Here is a 15196-nt window from a genome sequence, read left to right as displayed (position 1 = left end):
CCTCAGCTCAGCCTGCACTCTCTCCAATCTGGGACCCCTTGGGGGATGTCCGACTGCCAGTTTAGGCCCAATCCTGGCAGTTGGACATCCCTCTCACAGTCCAGGACTGGTCGCTCCCAACTGCTCACCTGCCTGCCTGCCTGATTGCCCCTAACTGCTTCTGTCTGCCAGCCTGATCACCTCCTAACCACTCCCCTGCCAGCCTGATTGATGCCTAACTGCTCCCCTGCCGGCCCAATCACCCCCAACTGCCCTCCCCTGCAGGCCTGATCATCCCCAACTGCCCTCCCCTGCAGGCCTGGTTGCCCCCAACTGCCCTCCCCTGATGGCCTGGTCACCCCCAACTGCCCTCCCCTGCCGGCCATCTTGTGATCACATGGGGGTGGCCATCTTGTGCAAGAGTGTGATGGTCAGTTTGCATATTACCTCTTAATTATATATGATTATAGAGTGTTATATTTTGAAATTAATAATTATTAAAAACAAACACTCTGGACTAACGAGTTAATGTACAGATCTCTAGTGATTGGAAAAAATATGTTACAAAATCAGTTTTCTCAGCTTTTATTTTTATTTTTTTAATTTAAAAATTTTATTGTTTAAAGTATTATATGAATTTCCTTTTCCCCCCATTGGCCTATCTCTGGCCACTCCCACTCCCCAGCACATGTCCTCACCCCCCTACTGTCTGTGTCCTTTGGTTATGCTCATATGCATGCATACAAGTCCTTTGGTTGATCTCTTACCCCTTCACCCTCCGCCTTCCCTCACAGGTTGGACAGTCTGTTCGATGCTTCTATGTCTCTGGTTCTGTTTTTTTTTTTTTTTTCCTGCTGCAGGTTTATTTGTACAAACAGCACAGGAGGACACCAGCGCCACGCAGCGCCCAGGGGCCCCACCAGTCCTTCTGTCCTCACGTCGGCAGACAGAGGCCTCTACAGTGGAGCCTTCGTGGGGGCCTGGGCACCTTTGGGAGCGGGAGCCTGAACCCCTTTGGGAGCCTGAGCTGCAGCTGCAGCTGCACCCGCAGCCTGGGGCTTGGTTTCCGCCTTGGCCTTGGCCTTTGGCCGGCAGAGCCTGAGCCCCTTGGCAATGTGGGCACGAGCACTTTCCCAAGCTTGGGGTGAGCGATGTAGGCAAGACGACTGAGTTTGTGGCTGCAGCCCTTTGGGATGTTGGGCCTGGGCTCCTTGGGCTTGACCAGGGCCTTGATGGCCTCAGCACGTGCGCTCATGGCCTTGGCGTTGTTGGCCTGCATCTTCTTCAGGCCCTTCTTGTTGTGCTTCTTGGCAAAGCGCATGTTCCCTAGGAACTTGGGGTCTACCCCCTTAAGAGGTTCATATCTTTATGATGGGGGTTTCTTGATGCCGTTCCTGTGCCATTTTCGTGACTGGTTGTGCGTGGTATGGTTCTTGGACTTGGCCATCTCTGCACCGAAGTCCGCGGCTCCGGAAGTGCCAGGGACCGGAAGAGAAAGAGGAGGCTGCGGTGCAGCATGGGAAATACGGTCGTCGAGGCCGGTAGGTACTACTCTCTGGTTTTGTTTGTGTTCATCAGTTGGTTGTTCATTCCACAAATGAGTGAGATCATGTGATATTTATCTTTCTCTGACTGGCTTATTTTGCTTAGCATAATGCTTTCCAGGTCCATCCATGCTGTTGCAAATTGTAAGAGTTCCTTCTTTTCTATAGCAGGTTAGTATTCCATTGTGTAGATGTACCACAGTTTTTTAATCCACTCAATCTGCTGATGGACACTTAGGCTGTTTCCAAATCTTAGCTATTTGTGCTGCTATAACATACGGGTGCATATATCCTTTCTGATTGGTGTTTCTGTTTTCTTGGGATATATTCCTAGAAGTGGGATCACTGGGTCAAATGGAAATTCTATTTTTAATATTTTGAGGAAACTCCATACTATTTCCCAGAGTGGCTGCACCAGTCTGCATTCTCACCAGCAGTGGACGAGGGTTCCTTTTTCTCGGCATCCTCTCCAGCACTTGTCATTTGTTGATTATAGCCATTCTGACAGGTGTGAGGTGGTACCTCATTGTCGTTTTGATTTGCATGTCTTGGAGTTAGCTTTTATTTTTTTATTTAAAAAAAAATTTTTTTATTGCTTAAATTATTACAAAGAGTAGCTTTTATTAATGAAGGAATTTCAGTAGTCCTTGAGATTCTTTAGACACTTTCAGTCTTTCAGAAAAACCCAATAAAACTTAAACTTTAACCCATCGAAAGACTAAAATTTCTTTGTTTCTGGTTTGAATGTCAACTAAGTTCTGGTTCTCTCATTTAATTATGGTTTCTCATTGGTAGTTAAGTATATAATTAAAAATAGGAAAATTACTCAATAAATGCAGTTGCAAAAGATTTCAAAATGAGAGATCTATGGGGGAAGCATTGCTTTAGAGAAGGGTGAAAAGTTGGGACTGGTTACAACTTTTTAGGCAAAATAGCAGGGAGCCATTCTCCCTTAATATTTCCATGACATAGGACAGCAGTTCTCAACCTGTGGGTCGCGACCCCTTTGGCGGTCAAACGACCTTTCACAGGGGTCACCTAAGACCATTCTGTATACCAGATATTTACATTACGATTCATAACAGTAGCAACATTACAGTTATGAAGTAGCAAAGAAAATAATTTAAAGGGCCAGAAGGTTGAGACCCACTGATATAGGATGTCCCAAAAAATGTATATACACACTTTGAATAATTACAAAGGCAGTGTTTATTAAAATACATTTTTATTTTCAAAATTGAGCTATCAGCTGTTAAAGTGTGTATTCTGAATGGGAATAAATTTATTTTTAAAAAATAGCAGTTAATGGGAGTTTGCCAAGAATAGCCAACATCCAGCTCTAGAACTACAAGATGATACAGGATGAATGAAAAAACCAGTAGTGATTTTTTTTTGTCTGTAGTTTAAATTTACTCTGTGTCCTAATAAGTAAATATTACATATCTGTGTAAGCCACATTGCCTATAATAGTTACAAGGATACTTGAGAAATCAGTTCTCTACGTTTTACTTTTACTTCTAGGCAATTCCTTTCTCCAGAGTTCAGCAACAAATAGCCACTCACACCCTTTCTGGTGCTGGCATCTAAGATATAAATTATAAGTCAAAGTTTGTAAACCCTTATTAGTATCACTTTGGCAATGCTTAATAGAACAGATGGGTAAGGAAATGGAAACTTCTGAAAGTTGTTTGTTGAAAAGATGGTAGAATGGCAGAAATATGCTAAAGAATTTTTACCTACTAAAAACTGTAAAGGACTAGACTTATATTTTCTTGTGGCCTCCTCCTGTCCTCCTTCCCTCCCAGCACTTAAGTGATATATCATACTAGTGGTTCTCAAAGTATAGTCCCAAACCAGCAGCATCTGTATCACTTGGTAACTTGAGAAAAAGCAAATTATTGGGCCTCACTACAGACTTACTGAATCCAAAACTCGGGGCGAGAGATGCCCTACAATTTGTGTGTCTTTTAAAAAATTTATATTGTTGAAAGTATTACAGATGTCCCCCCTCCCTATTGACCCCTTCTAGCTACAATTTGTGTTTTAACAAGCCCTCCAAATGATTAAAAATATACATATTTTTATTGATTTCAGAGAGGAAGAGAGAGGGAGAGATAGAAATATCAATAATGAGAGAGAATCATTGCCTCCTGCACACCCCCTACTGGAGATCAAACCCACAACTCAGGCATGTGCTCTGACAGGGAGTAGAACCATGACCTCCTAGTTCATAGGTTGATGCTCAACCACAGAGCCACACCGATCGGGCCTCCAAATGATTTTGATACCCACTAAAGTTTGAGAACCATTGCCTTACACTATAGTTGTCAACATTGTTCCCTCATGATGGATCATGGGCACTACAGTTCTTAGCATAGTACCTCAAGCATTGTAGATACTTGATTTGACTTGAGCGCACAGGTATATTTTTTCAGGAGTTGTAGCTACTGTAAGACATCATATAACTTGTAAGAGAATAATACGTGGAAAGAAGAGACTAAAATATTTGAAGGTCCCCCTCACCCCATTTTTTTTAATACTGGAAAGAAACATCAATTGGTTGCCTCTTGAACGCTCCCCGATAGGGGTCGGGGAGTGGGTGGTGGGGGGGGAGGGTTTTGGAGAATTGAACCTGCAACCCAGGTATGTGCCCTTGACCAAGAATTGAACCTGAGACCCTTTGGTGCACAGACTGACTCTCTACCCACTGAAGAAGGCTGGCCAGGCCCTTCCCCCCCCCCCCCGCCCCCCCCCCACATTTTATACCACAGCTACTTGGAAAACCACAAAAGGGCTATAAAGTATGGACCAACAATAGAATAAAGATGTGGAACTGATGGGATATGTTTTGTTGTGTGTCTAGGACATGAATAATAGGCCTTAGCAATTTCCCCCTACAGTTCACACTATGAACGTAAGGGTAGAAACTCTAAAACCTGATGTTAGGGAAAAAACTTTATAGTTGGAAAATCTTTACTGTTATATAAGTACAGGTTAAATTGCCTTGATAGGACTTTTTTTTGTAAAGATGAGTGAACCTGGTGAACAAGGTTTTTGAAAAGTTCATTTATTGAGTATAAATATTCAGCACAGAGCACCGAGTCTCTTTTTACCCCACCATGTCTATAGCATATAGTTTCTCCACACTCAGCAAATTTGTTTTGTGGGCATGTGACTAGTACACAAGATCATTCCTCTTTTAAAGCATCGTATCCTATCTAATAATAGAGAAACATGGTAATTAGCTGTACCTCCGCTACCCTTCCCATTGGCTAATCAGGGCAATATGCAAATTAACTGCCAACCAAGATGGCGGCCGGCAGCCAGGCAGCTTGAAGCTAACAGGAGGCTTGCTTGCTTCAGTGACAGAGGAAGCCAATGTTCCCCGCCTGCCTTGCTGGCCTCTGAGCTTGCAGTTTAAGAAACATTGTTACAAAAATAGAAGCTAAACAAAACCCCAGAAACCTGCTTTCAGCCAGCCGGGCTTCAGCCAGCAGGACTGCAACATTGTTTCAATTATAGAACAAACGCAGATCCCTGCTTTCAGCCAGCCGGGATCTCAGAGCTGGAGTGAGCAGGACCGCAACAGTGTTACAATTATAGAACCCAAACAAACCAGATACCTGCTTTCAGCAGCCGAGGCCTCAGAGCTGGAGCCAAGCCTCAGAGCTAAAGCTGGCCCAGAATAAAAAAAAAAAAGAAAAAAAGGACAGGTTGGGAGCTTCAGTCACCCGCCAGCCTGAAAACGCCCCTCACCCAGACTGGCCAGGCACCCCAGTGGGGACCCCCATCCTGAAGGGGGTGTGACCAGCTGCAAACAGCCATCATCCTCTCATCCAGGCTGGCCAGGCACCCCAGTGGGGACCCCCACCCTGAAGGGGGTGTGACCAGCTGCAAACAGCCATCATCCTCTCATCCAGGCTGGCCAGGCACCCCAGTGGGGACCCCCACCATGATCCAGGACACCCTTCAGGGCAAACCAGCGGCTCCCACCCATGCACCAGGCCTCTATCCTATATAGTAAAAGGGTAATATGCCTCCCAGCACCGGAATCAGCAGAGCAGCGAGGCCTCCTGGCATCGGGATCAGCATGACAGGGTGCAGCGCCCCAACCCCCTGATCAGCCCTGCTCTGTGTGTGACAGGGTGCGGCACCCCAACGCCCCCCCCCTCCCACGGGCCTTGCTCTGTGTGTGATGGGGTAGAGCCATAACCTCCCCATCGGCCCTGCCTTGAGTGTGACAGTGGCGGTGCCCCAACCCCCTGATCTGCCCTGCTCTGTGTGTGACAGGGGGCGGTGCCCCAACTCCCCTATCGGCCCTACTCTGTGAGTGACAGGGGGGAGCTCCCCAACCCCCTGATGGGCCCTGCTCTGTGCATGACACGGGGGAGCTTCTCAACCCCCTGATCGGCCCTGCTCTGTGCGTGACAGGGTACGGAGCCTCAACCCCCTGATCGACCCTGCTCTGTGTGTGACAGGGTACGGAGCCCTAACACCCCTGATGGGCCCTGCTCTGTGCGTGATGGGGGGCAGCGCCCCAACCCCCTGATCGGTCCTGCTCTGTGTGTGACAGGGGGTGGCGCTGCAACCTCCCTATCGACCCTGCCTTGAGTGTGACAGGGGGCGGTGCCCCAACCCCCCAATCAGCCCTACCCTGAGCGTGACTAGGGGTGGCATTGCAACCTCCCGATCTACCCTGCTCTGTGCATGACAGGGGGCGGCTCCCCAACTCCCCAATCGGCCCTGCTCTGAGCCCGACCAGGGGCTGCACCTAGGGATTGGACCTGCCCTCTGCCACCCGGGAGCAGGCCTAAGCCAGCAGGTCATTATCTCTCGAGGGGTCCCAGACTGCGAGAGGGCACAGGCCAGGCTGAGGGACCCCCTCCCCCCCCAAGTGCACAAATTTTTATGCATCGGGCCTCTAGTCTATATAATAAAAGGCTAATATGCAAATAGACCGAACGGCGGAACAACCCAACAACTGGTCGCTATGATGTGCACTGACCACCAGGGGGCTTTCAGGGAATATGGTGGGCATTGGCAGCAGGCGGCACAGCGTAGAACCTGGTGGGCGTCGGCTGCGGCGGGATGGTGGAGGTGAGCAGGGGTGCCAGACCAAGGTGGGGTGCTGGTTGCTGTCATCGGGTTGAGCCTCTGGTGGTTACTGAAAATTCTTTGCTCCTGCACACTGCAGTCCTGCCCAGCACTCGCACCTGCTGCTGGCGCTGGCCCTGCTTGCACCCACTGCTGGTGCCAGAGCCCCCACTTGTACTTGCTGCCGGCACTGGGCGCTGGCCCCGATCACTCAGTGCCATCAGCGGGTGTTAGTGGCAACTGCTGGTCCCGATCACCCCTCAGGGCTTCTCCACCTCCCCCTGCTCCTGAGGGGCGATTGGGGCAGCAGCTGCCACTCACACCTGCTGATGGCGCCGGCCCCAATTGCTCTGTGCTGTCAGTGGGTGTGAGCAGGGTTGGCGCAGTCTGTGCGTGGGAGCAGCGGCGGGGGTGGGGGGTGGGGGGGAGAGAGGCTGCTGGCAGACAGGGGACCAGGGGCCATGGCGGGAGGGGCTGGGTGGGGGTGCAGAAGATGGGCTGAGACCCGCCCCTGTGCCCACTGCAGCCTCAAGACCCACAGTTCCTTTCAAGGTGCACTGGGCCCCTAGTAGTTTAATAAAAAATCAGAATGAAAGGAGGGTTAATGGAGATGCAAGCCACCTGTTATGGGAGCATAAGGGGAATAGTTAGGACTTGGGAAATCTATGAGACATTTTTAAACTTGACTTTTTAAAAAAATAAGTATTTTTCTATAATTTTGGTCTTTCTTGAACTTTTAAAAAATTAATCTTATTTATTTTTTAAAAATTTTAATTGATTTCAGAGAGAGGAAAGGAGAGGAAGAGAGAGATAGAAACATCAATGATAAGAGAGAATCACTGATGGCTGCCTCCTGCACACCCCACATTGGGATAGAGCCTGCAACCTGGGCATGTGCCCTGACTGGGAATTCAACTGTGACCTCATGGTTCATGGGTCAGCGCTCAACCACTGAGCCATGCTGGCCAGGCTTTCTTGAAGTTTTGATCAAATGTTAGGAATCTGAAAAGTGGTGTTTTAGTTTCTATTGTGCCTTCCTGCAAGGCAGGGTTCCTCAAACTTTTTAAACAGGGGGCCAGTTCACTGTCCCTCAGACCGTTGGAGGGCCGGACTATAGTTTAAAAATAAACTATGAACAAATTCCTATGCACACTGCACATATCTTATTTTGAAGTAAAAAAACAAAACGGGAACAAATACAATATTTGTATTTGCATGTGGCCTGCGGGCCATAGTTTGAGGACCCCTGCTCCAAGGGGTTCAAAAGTTCTTAAAGTGAGATTTGAGTAGATATGGCACCTGTATTTTGAATGACACACCTGCCTAATAAGTGATGTTTTATCCCCTAAGACTAGGGTGGCTGACCTGGTTTGTTTGGTTGTCCCAGGATAATTGGTGTTCTCCCTCTCTTGCTCAGGAGTACCCTGGTTTGGAGGAATATTTATGTGTCCCCAAATTGAGATAGCATGACCTTTTAGAGGTAGATTCCATATGCCAAAAATATGATGAAAATATCTTTATCTTTTTGTTTTTTTACACTCTTTTGTTTCTACATAGTCTGCTATTAATATACCAAAATACAATTTAAAAAATTCAAAATATGTGTAATGCCTTAGTCAAGAGATAAAACTAAATATTGCTTATATTATGCAAATTTAAGAAAGTCAGTAGCCCTCTTTTGTACAAAGTATTTCATATATATATAATGCTAGATACTAAAAGTGTCTAGTTTTTCTCCCTTCTATTTTCTGCTTTAATTGAAGTAAAATATTATTTGAAAAGGATGTAGAAAATACTAGGGAGGAGGAGTCGACCAAGATGGCGGCGTAGGTAAACACCGGAGACCGCTGCCGCAAACAACCATTTCAAAAATACAACTAAAAGACTGAACGGACATCACCCAGAACCACAGGAAGGCTGGCTGAAGAGAGACTCTACAACTAGAAGGAAAGAGAACAGCAAATCGAGGCTCAGAGGCGGCGCAGTGTGGAAAATACAAAGGTACCGAGGTGCGCGCGAAAGCGGGCTGGTGGCTGAGGGCGCGGTTGTCGTTTTCTGTCGGGAGTGAGTCTCAGACTCTGGGCTCCAGATCCGGGCGAGTCTCTAGGGACCCAGACTCAAACGGGAGAAGCGGGATTACCCGGCATCAGTTGGAACCTGAGGGCAGCTTTCTCTCCGAGGTTTGCAGCGGCTGCCGGGGTTCTGAGAAGCAGAGCCTCTGGGAACGGGACTGAGCGTGGCCATAACTGCTCCCTCCGCCCGCCCTGTTGAGCCCGCCCCGCCCAAAGCCCTGCGCACAGCCATTTGCCGATCGCCTCAGGCAAAGGCTGGATTAGCGCCTCTCCAGAAGACAGACGTTTTCCGCACAGCTGATTCCTATAGCCAGTCGGCCTGAGGGTCAAATCCCTCTAGTGTTAACTACAACAATTAAGGCTTGGCTAGAACAAGACTGTGCACAGAGACCACAAGGGGGTGCACCAAGAAAGCATAAAAGATGCGGAGACAAAAAAACATGACAGAAATGGAGGATATGGAGCTAAGAATCGCAATTTTGAGGGCTTGCCATAAATTTGTGCAGAACCTCACGAAAACTAATGAGACCCTCGATGCTACGATAAAGAAATTAGAAAGTAAGCATACACGGACTGAAATAAAGAATATTATACCCAATAGCAGACCAGAGGAGTACAATAATCAAACCAAAGATTCGACAAAAAACACCCAATTGGAAAAGCAAAATGAAAAAAGAATCCGAAAGTGTGAAGATAGTGTAAGGAGCCTCTGGGACAGCTTTAAGCGGTCTAATATCAGAGTCATTGGAGTGCCAGAAGATGAGAGACAGCAAGATATTGAAAACCTATTTCAAGAAATAATGGCAGAAAACTTCCCCCACCTGGTGAAAGAAATGGACTTACAGGTCCAAGAAGCGAAGAGAACCCCAAACAAAAGGAATCCAAAGAGGACCACACCAAGACACATCATCATTAAAATGCCAAGAGCAAAAGACAAAGAGAAAATCTTAAAAGCAGCAAGAGAAAGAGGCTCAATTACCTACAAGGGAATACCCATACGACTGTCAGCTGATTTCTCAACAGAAACTTTGCAGGCCAGAAGGGAATGGCAAGAAATATTCAAAGTGCTGAATACCAAGAACCTACAACCAAGATTACTTTATCCAGCAAAGCTATCATTCAGAATTGAAGGTCAGATAAAGAGCTTCACAGATAAGGAAAAGCTAAAGGAGTTCATCACCGCCAAACCAGTATTATATGAAATGCTGAAAGGTATCCTTTAAGAAGAGGAAGAAGAAGAAAAAGGTAAAGATACAAATTATGAACAACAAACATGCATCTATCAACAAATGAATCTAAGAATCAAGTGAATAAATAACCTGATGTACAGAATGAACTGGTGATTATAATAGAATCAGGGACATAGAAAGGGAATAGACTGACTATTCTTGGGGGAAAAAGGGGTGTGGGAGATGCGGGAAGTGACTGGACAAAAATCATGCACCTATGGACGAACACAGTGGGTGGGGAGTGAGGGTGGAGGGTGGGGTGGGAGCTGGAAGGAGGGGAGTTATGGGGGGAAAAAAGAGGAACAAATGTAATAATCTGAACAATAAAGATTTAATTTAAAAAAAAAAAAAAAAAAAAAAAGAAAATACTAGGGAGGAATAAGACTGCTAATGGTAGAAAATATACATTTGATTTAAAATTTTATTTTATTTTTACCATCACTATTTATCCCTCTGCTCTCTTCCACCTCCACCCTCCACCTCACAATCACCACACTGCCCCACACCTACCCCCTGCTCCCTGTACCCACCCCCTGATCACCGTGTCCTCCCCGCTCCCCTGCACCCTCCCTTACCCTGTGGTCTGGAGCAGGCTCGGTACCCAGCCCTGGTCGGGGTACATGAGGGAGGCAACCAATCAATGTGACTCTCACATTGATGTTTCTCTCTCTCTGTCTCTCCCCCTCCTTTCCATTCTCAATAAAAACATCAATGGAAAAAATATCCCTGGGTGAGGATTAAAATAAAACTAAACAAAAAAGAGTTGATATTACTAAATGTCAGAGTAGGACTTACTGATTTTGTGCTAGTTTGTTTTATATAGTTCCTCTGCACCTTCCCTCCTCCCTGTGTATGTGGCAGGTACCTCCATTGATAGCTCCTCTGACTCTTGGATGTGCTCTTCAAGCTTGTTTGGTTGGGGATCCTCACCTGGTTCATGTGTAGTACACTAATTTCCCCCCCTTCATCATTTTAAGCATTGGTTTTTATACCTTGAAAAATCTTACATAGAATTCACTTATGTAATCAAGTCCTTGATGGATTAAAGTCCTAAGTGGAGCCTTAGAAGAAGGAATGGAAGTACTCAGAGCCCATGAATACAGTTCTTTTTTAAAATTTGTAATTGAAGGTGAGGCATCTGCCATGACTATGACTTAGTGGTCATCTCACTTTGAGTGTCCAACTTAAAGATATTCTGTTTTCTATTCAAGTACCTTCTATATGATGATTTATCTTACTTTTCACAAACCAGTATTTTAGGAGCAAATGTCTTAAGAACAGATGAAGGAGAATGATGTTATTAGAAGAACAGAGGAAGAAGTAACACATGTACTAAGCATTTCTATATTGTTGCATAGAAGGCTAGATGGCAACAGAGATTTGCATTGTGCCTGGAAAGTGGCTGATCTGCCAAGGACAACATTTCCACTTCATTTACATTCAGGTATGGTCATGTGACAAGTTGTTGCCAATGGAATGTGAAGTATTCTCTTCTGGGCTGAGGTGGTTAAGAGGCAGCTGCACCTTCTCCAATCTCTTTTTTTAAAACAATTCTTTTTTGTAATGTATTTTTATTGATTTCAGAGAAGAAGGTAGAGGGAGAGAGAGATAGAAACATAAATGATGAGAAGGAATCATTGATTGGCTGCCTCCTGCATACCCCGTATAGGGGATTGAACCTGCAACCTGGGCCTGTGCCCTTGGCCAGAGTTGAACCAGGGACCCTTCAGTCCACAGGCTGACACTCTATCCATTGAGCCAAACCTGCTAGGACTCTAATCTCTTTTTGTGGCAGTTTGTGAAGCCAAGTGTGGAAAGTGACAGTTACAAGATGAAAAGAGCCTGTGTTCTTGAATTACTACCAATACTTGCACAGGGATTGTATACAAGGACACTTCTGTTGTATTAAACCAAGATATTAACACAGTTTGGACTTTATCTGTTAAAGGAGCTTGCATTGCTCTAACACACATCTTAATTTAATATTAATCTACCTTGTGAAGTAGATATTATTTCTTTCATAGATGAGGAAGAGAAGTAATTTCCATTTAGGACAGAGCAGATCTGATTGAAAAGTGAATGAGTTCTCCATTATAACATGTTGAATCTTTGAGAAAAGACGTTAGTTGAGATAGAATAAATCCCAACCTTTCAGATTACAAATTTTAGTTTATAGCAGTAATTTTTTTCTATGGACACTGACAAGATATTGGTAAGGTAAGAAATTCTTAATTGTTGTAAGTGAATTTAGATTTTAATGAGACTCCTTTTTAAAAAAATCCTCACCCAAGGATATTTTCCCATTTATTTTTAGAGAGAGTGGGAGGGAAGGAGGGAAAAGAAGAGAGATAGAGGGAGAGAGAGAGAAACACTGATGTGAGAGAGATACATTGATATTGGTTGCCTCTTGTATGTGCCCTGACTGGGTTGGGGCTTCAGCCTGCAACCCAGGTACATGCCCTGGACTGGGAATCAAACCCACAACCCTTTGGTCCACAGGCTGACGGTCTAACCATTGAGAAAAACAGGCCAGGCTAGCCTCCTTTTTACTGGGTTGCCTCTCCAGAGACAGATGAAATTCTCAGACTTACTATTTTGATGTTTTTGGCAAAGGATTTTGTGGGAGGAGTGGTAAGACAATTATTCAGGGCTGTAATACTTATTAGCTATGAAGGCCTTAGGATCTAAGCCTTCATTTATGACTGTGTTCACTGTTTCACCCTTGCTCACCTATGTTCCAGATGTCAGGGTCAGGAATCTGATTGTCAGCATTAGAAAGTTTTTCAGTTGGTTCCAAACGCAGGGAAATCACTTTTGGAAGATTAAATGGCTCTGAAATAAAGCAGAACGGAAGTTGTAGAAACAGAGTAGAATGTTCCTTCTGTGTTTTATTCCTCTCACTCAACTAAGACTTCCATAGCTATGAAATATGGAGGGCAGGGAGCAATAGAATTTGATACCACTTATTTGCCCCCCAAATAAAAAACTTACGTTCACCATTGGCAATTCTATTGACACAGTTAGCTTCATGTTCCTTGAGCCTTTTGATTAGGACAACATGACAAGCATTATATTTGCCATTAGCCATCTTTCTAGTTACATTTGGATTTTTCTAAAAGGCAAAAGTTCTTGTTAAATGGCTATCAGGTTTTTCCTGTATTCCACCCTCTATTCCTTTCTGGAAATGCTGAAGACATTAAGAACTGAGAACTGCTAGATGCTATGGATGGCCAGAAGCCTGTTCTTTTTTTTTTTTTTTTTTTTTTTTAAGTATTTAACCTTTTGTATTTTGAGTTTATTTTACCCCCTCCAGTGACTTAACAGTTCTTATGAGGAAAACGCACCTTTCTACATGAGGCCAGATGATATTGTAACCTGCTGGCTTGTAGCCCATTGTTTAGGTCATAAGAACATATTTCTAAGGCTTTTGGTTCCATGATGCCTAAATAGCAGGGACCATGGATTGGCAAAGAAAATATTGACATTTGAGATCAGGTGACCTATTTGCTGTTCTCAAAAGAAGAATGGTATGAAAGATATGGGTATCTCAAGTCCTACTTACGAAACTTTTGGATAACTCAACGCAATAACCTAGCCAGTTAGATAATAGGAGAAATTCACTGCTTATGTGTCTTGGAAGAACAAAAACTAACATTTTTACATTTTTTTTAGTCTTATAGGTTGTTTTAAGTAGAGCACTTTAAATAGAATATTAAACAGGCAGGCTTCCTGGGAATACTCATAGTACTGGCTTAAGATGAAGTTTAACACCATAAGCTTGAGTGCTGGAGAAAGCAACCTGAGGCATCTGGTTCATTTACCTGTTTAGCCTTGCCCTCTTCCACCTCTTCTCCAAACGTATCTAAATTAAGGTCTTTGCCAGAGGAGAATGCTACTTGTCAGATAAGTCAGCATAGCTACTTTAGGGGAGAGAGGATTGGAAGAAGGAACAATATCATGTTTAAATTCAGGCTACTTTATATAGAGGCCCGGTGCATAAAATTTGTGCATGGCAGGGGGTGGGGGTGTCCTTCAGCCTGGCCTGCACCCTCTCACAATCCGGGACCCCTTGGGGGATGTCAGACTGCCGGTTTAGGCCCGATCCCACTGGCAGTTGGACATCCCTCTCGCAATCTGGGACTTATGGCTCCTAACTGCTCGCCTGCCTGTCTGCCTGATCGTCGCTAACCACTCTGCCCACCTGCCTTGTCGCCCCTAACCACTCTGCCTGCCTGCCTGCCTGATCACCACTAACTGCCTCTGCTTTGGCCCCGCCCGCCATGGCTGCTGCCTCTGCCTAGGCCCCTGCTGTGGTGGCTTCGTCTGGAAGGTCGTCAGAATGACGTCTGGAAGGTCGTTTGGCTGTCTGGTCTAATTAGCATATTACGCTTTTATTATAGATGCCAGTCTGAAATCTCTAAAGTTGTAGGTATTAACATGAAGACTCCCAGAAGTGAACTAAGAACACACCATCTAAAATCTGTTGCATTTTACTGCCTATAGGAGGCCTACTTTCCCTTATGCTGTCTTTAGCTATCCGAGCAGACATTCACTTCAAGGACTCCCAAGTTTCCAGGCAACAGCTATAGTTGAGATTTCTGCAAAGCAGGGAAAGCATAGTCTGATAAGGGGGAAATAAGATCAAGGCAGACTGGCATAAGCAGCCAGGATTGAAAAGTGCCTAGAATAGCCCATTTCAATTCTGCTTTGTATCATGCCTCAGGCATAGACAAAGGGTGCAGAACTAGACTGTTAAATGTCAGTTTTCCTGAGGGCATTTAGGTGATTAAGTCCAGGGATTTAGATTCAGGTACCTTTCAGGAACATAAACCAGGGTGGTAATTTAAAGCTTACACTGAATATTAATGATTATATTAGAGCCATGAACACTTACTATGAAGTAAATTGGGTCCCTGGAAAATAAGGACTACAGTGCAGCTTATGGTCAAGATGGGGGTAGTAGGTAAATGTGATACACGAATCCTCCCATGACCACAGCAGAATTACAACTAAACTACAGAACAATCATCATTTAGAACCACCAGAATTCTAGCTGAATAGAAGTCCTAGGGACATAAAGAAGAAGCCACATTGAGACTGGTAGGAGGGACAGAGACATGGAACAGGCTGGTTCCACACCCAAGTGTGGTGGATAAAAATTGGGAGAGATTTCTTGGTTGCAGAGGTCCCCCCCTGAGGAGTGAGGGGTCCCAGCTCCATACTAGATCCCCCAGTTCAGGGTTCCAGTGCCAGGAAGAGAAGTCCCTATAACTTCTGG

General features: G+C 45.2%; 1 protein-coding gene and 1 pseudogene across 1 annotated transcript; both read right to left on the bottom strand.

Moving 5' to 3' along the window:
* Positions 1 to 935: 935 nt before the first annotated feature.
* LOC139006417 (large ribosomal subunit protein eL29 pseudogene) lies at positions 936 to 1429 on the bottom strand (annotated as a pseudogene).
* Positions 1430 to 12634: 11205 nt separating this feature from the next.
* Positions 12635 to 13355, bottom strand: GTSF1L (gametocyte specific factor 1 like). Its single transcript, XM_070408801.1, has 3 exons — positions 13263 to 13355; positions 12910 to 13030; positions 12635 to 12750 (listed from the first exon to the last, which is right to left on the bottom strand). The coding sequence occupies exons 1-3, from the start codon at positions 13353 to 13355 to the stop codon at positions 12635 to 12637; spliced, it is 330 nt and encodes a 109-aa protein (XP_070264902.1).
* Positions 13356 to 15196: the final 1841 nt, after the last annotated feature.

This window comes from Myotis yumanensis, unplaced genomic scaffold (assembly GCF_028538775.1).
Source record: "Myotis yumanensis isolate MYYU_CA2020_CCGP unplaced genomic scaffold, mMyoYum1.0.hap1 SCAF_3, whole genome shotgun sequence".
Classification (NCBI taxonomy): Eukaryota; Metazoa; Chordata; class Mammalia; order Chiroptera; family Vespertilionidae; genus Myotis; species Myotis yumanensis.
Note: the sequence above shows the minus strand (reverse complement) of the source record. Positions and strands in the feature narration are given on the sequence as shown.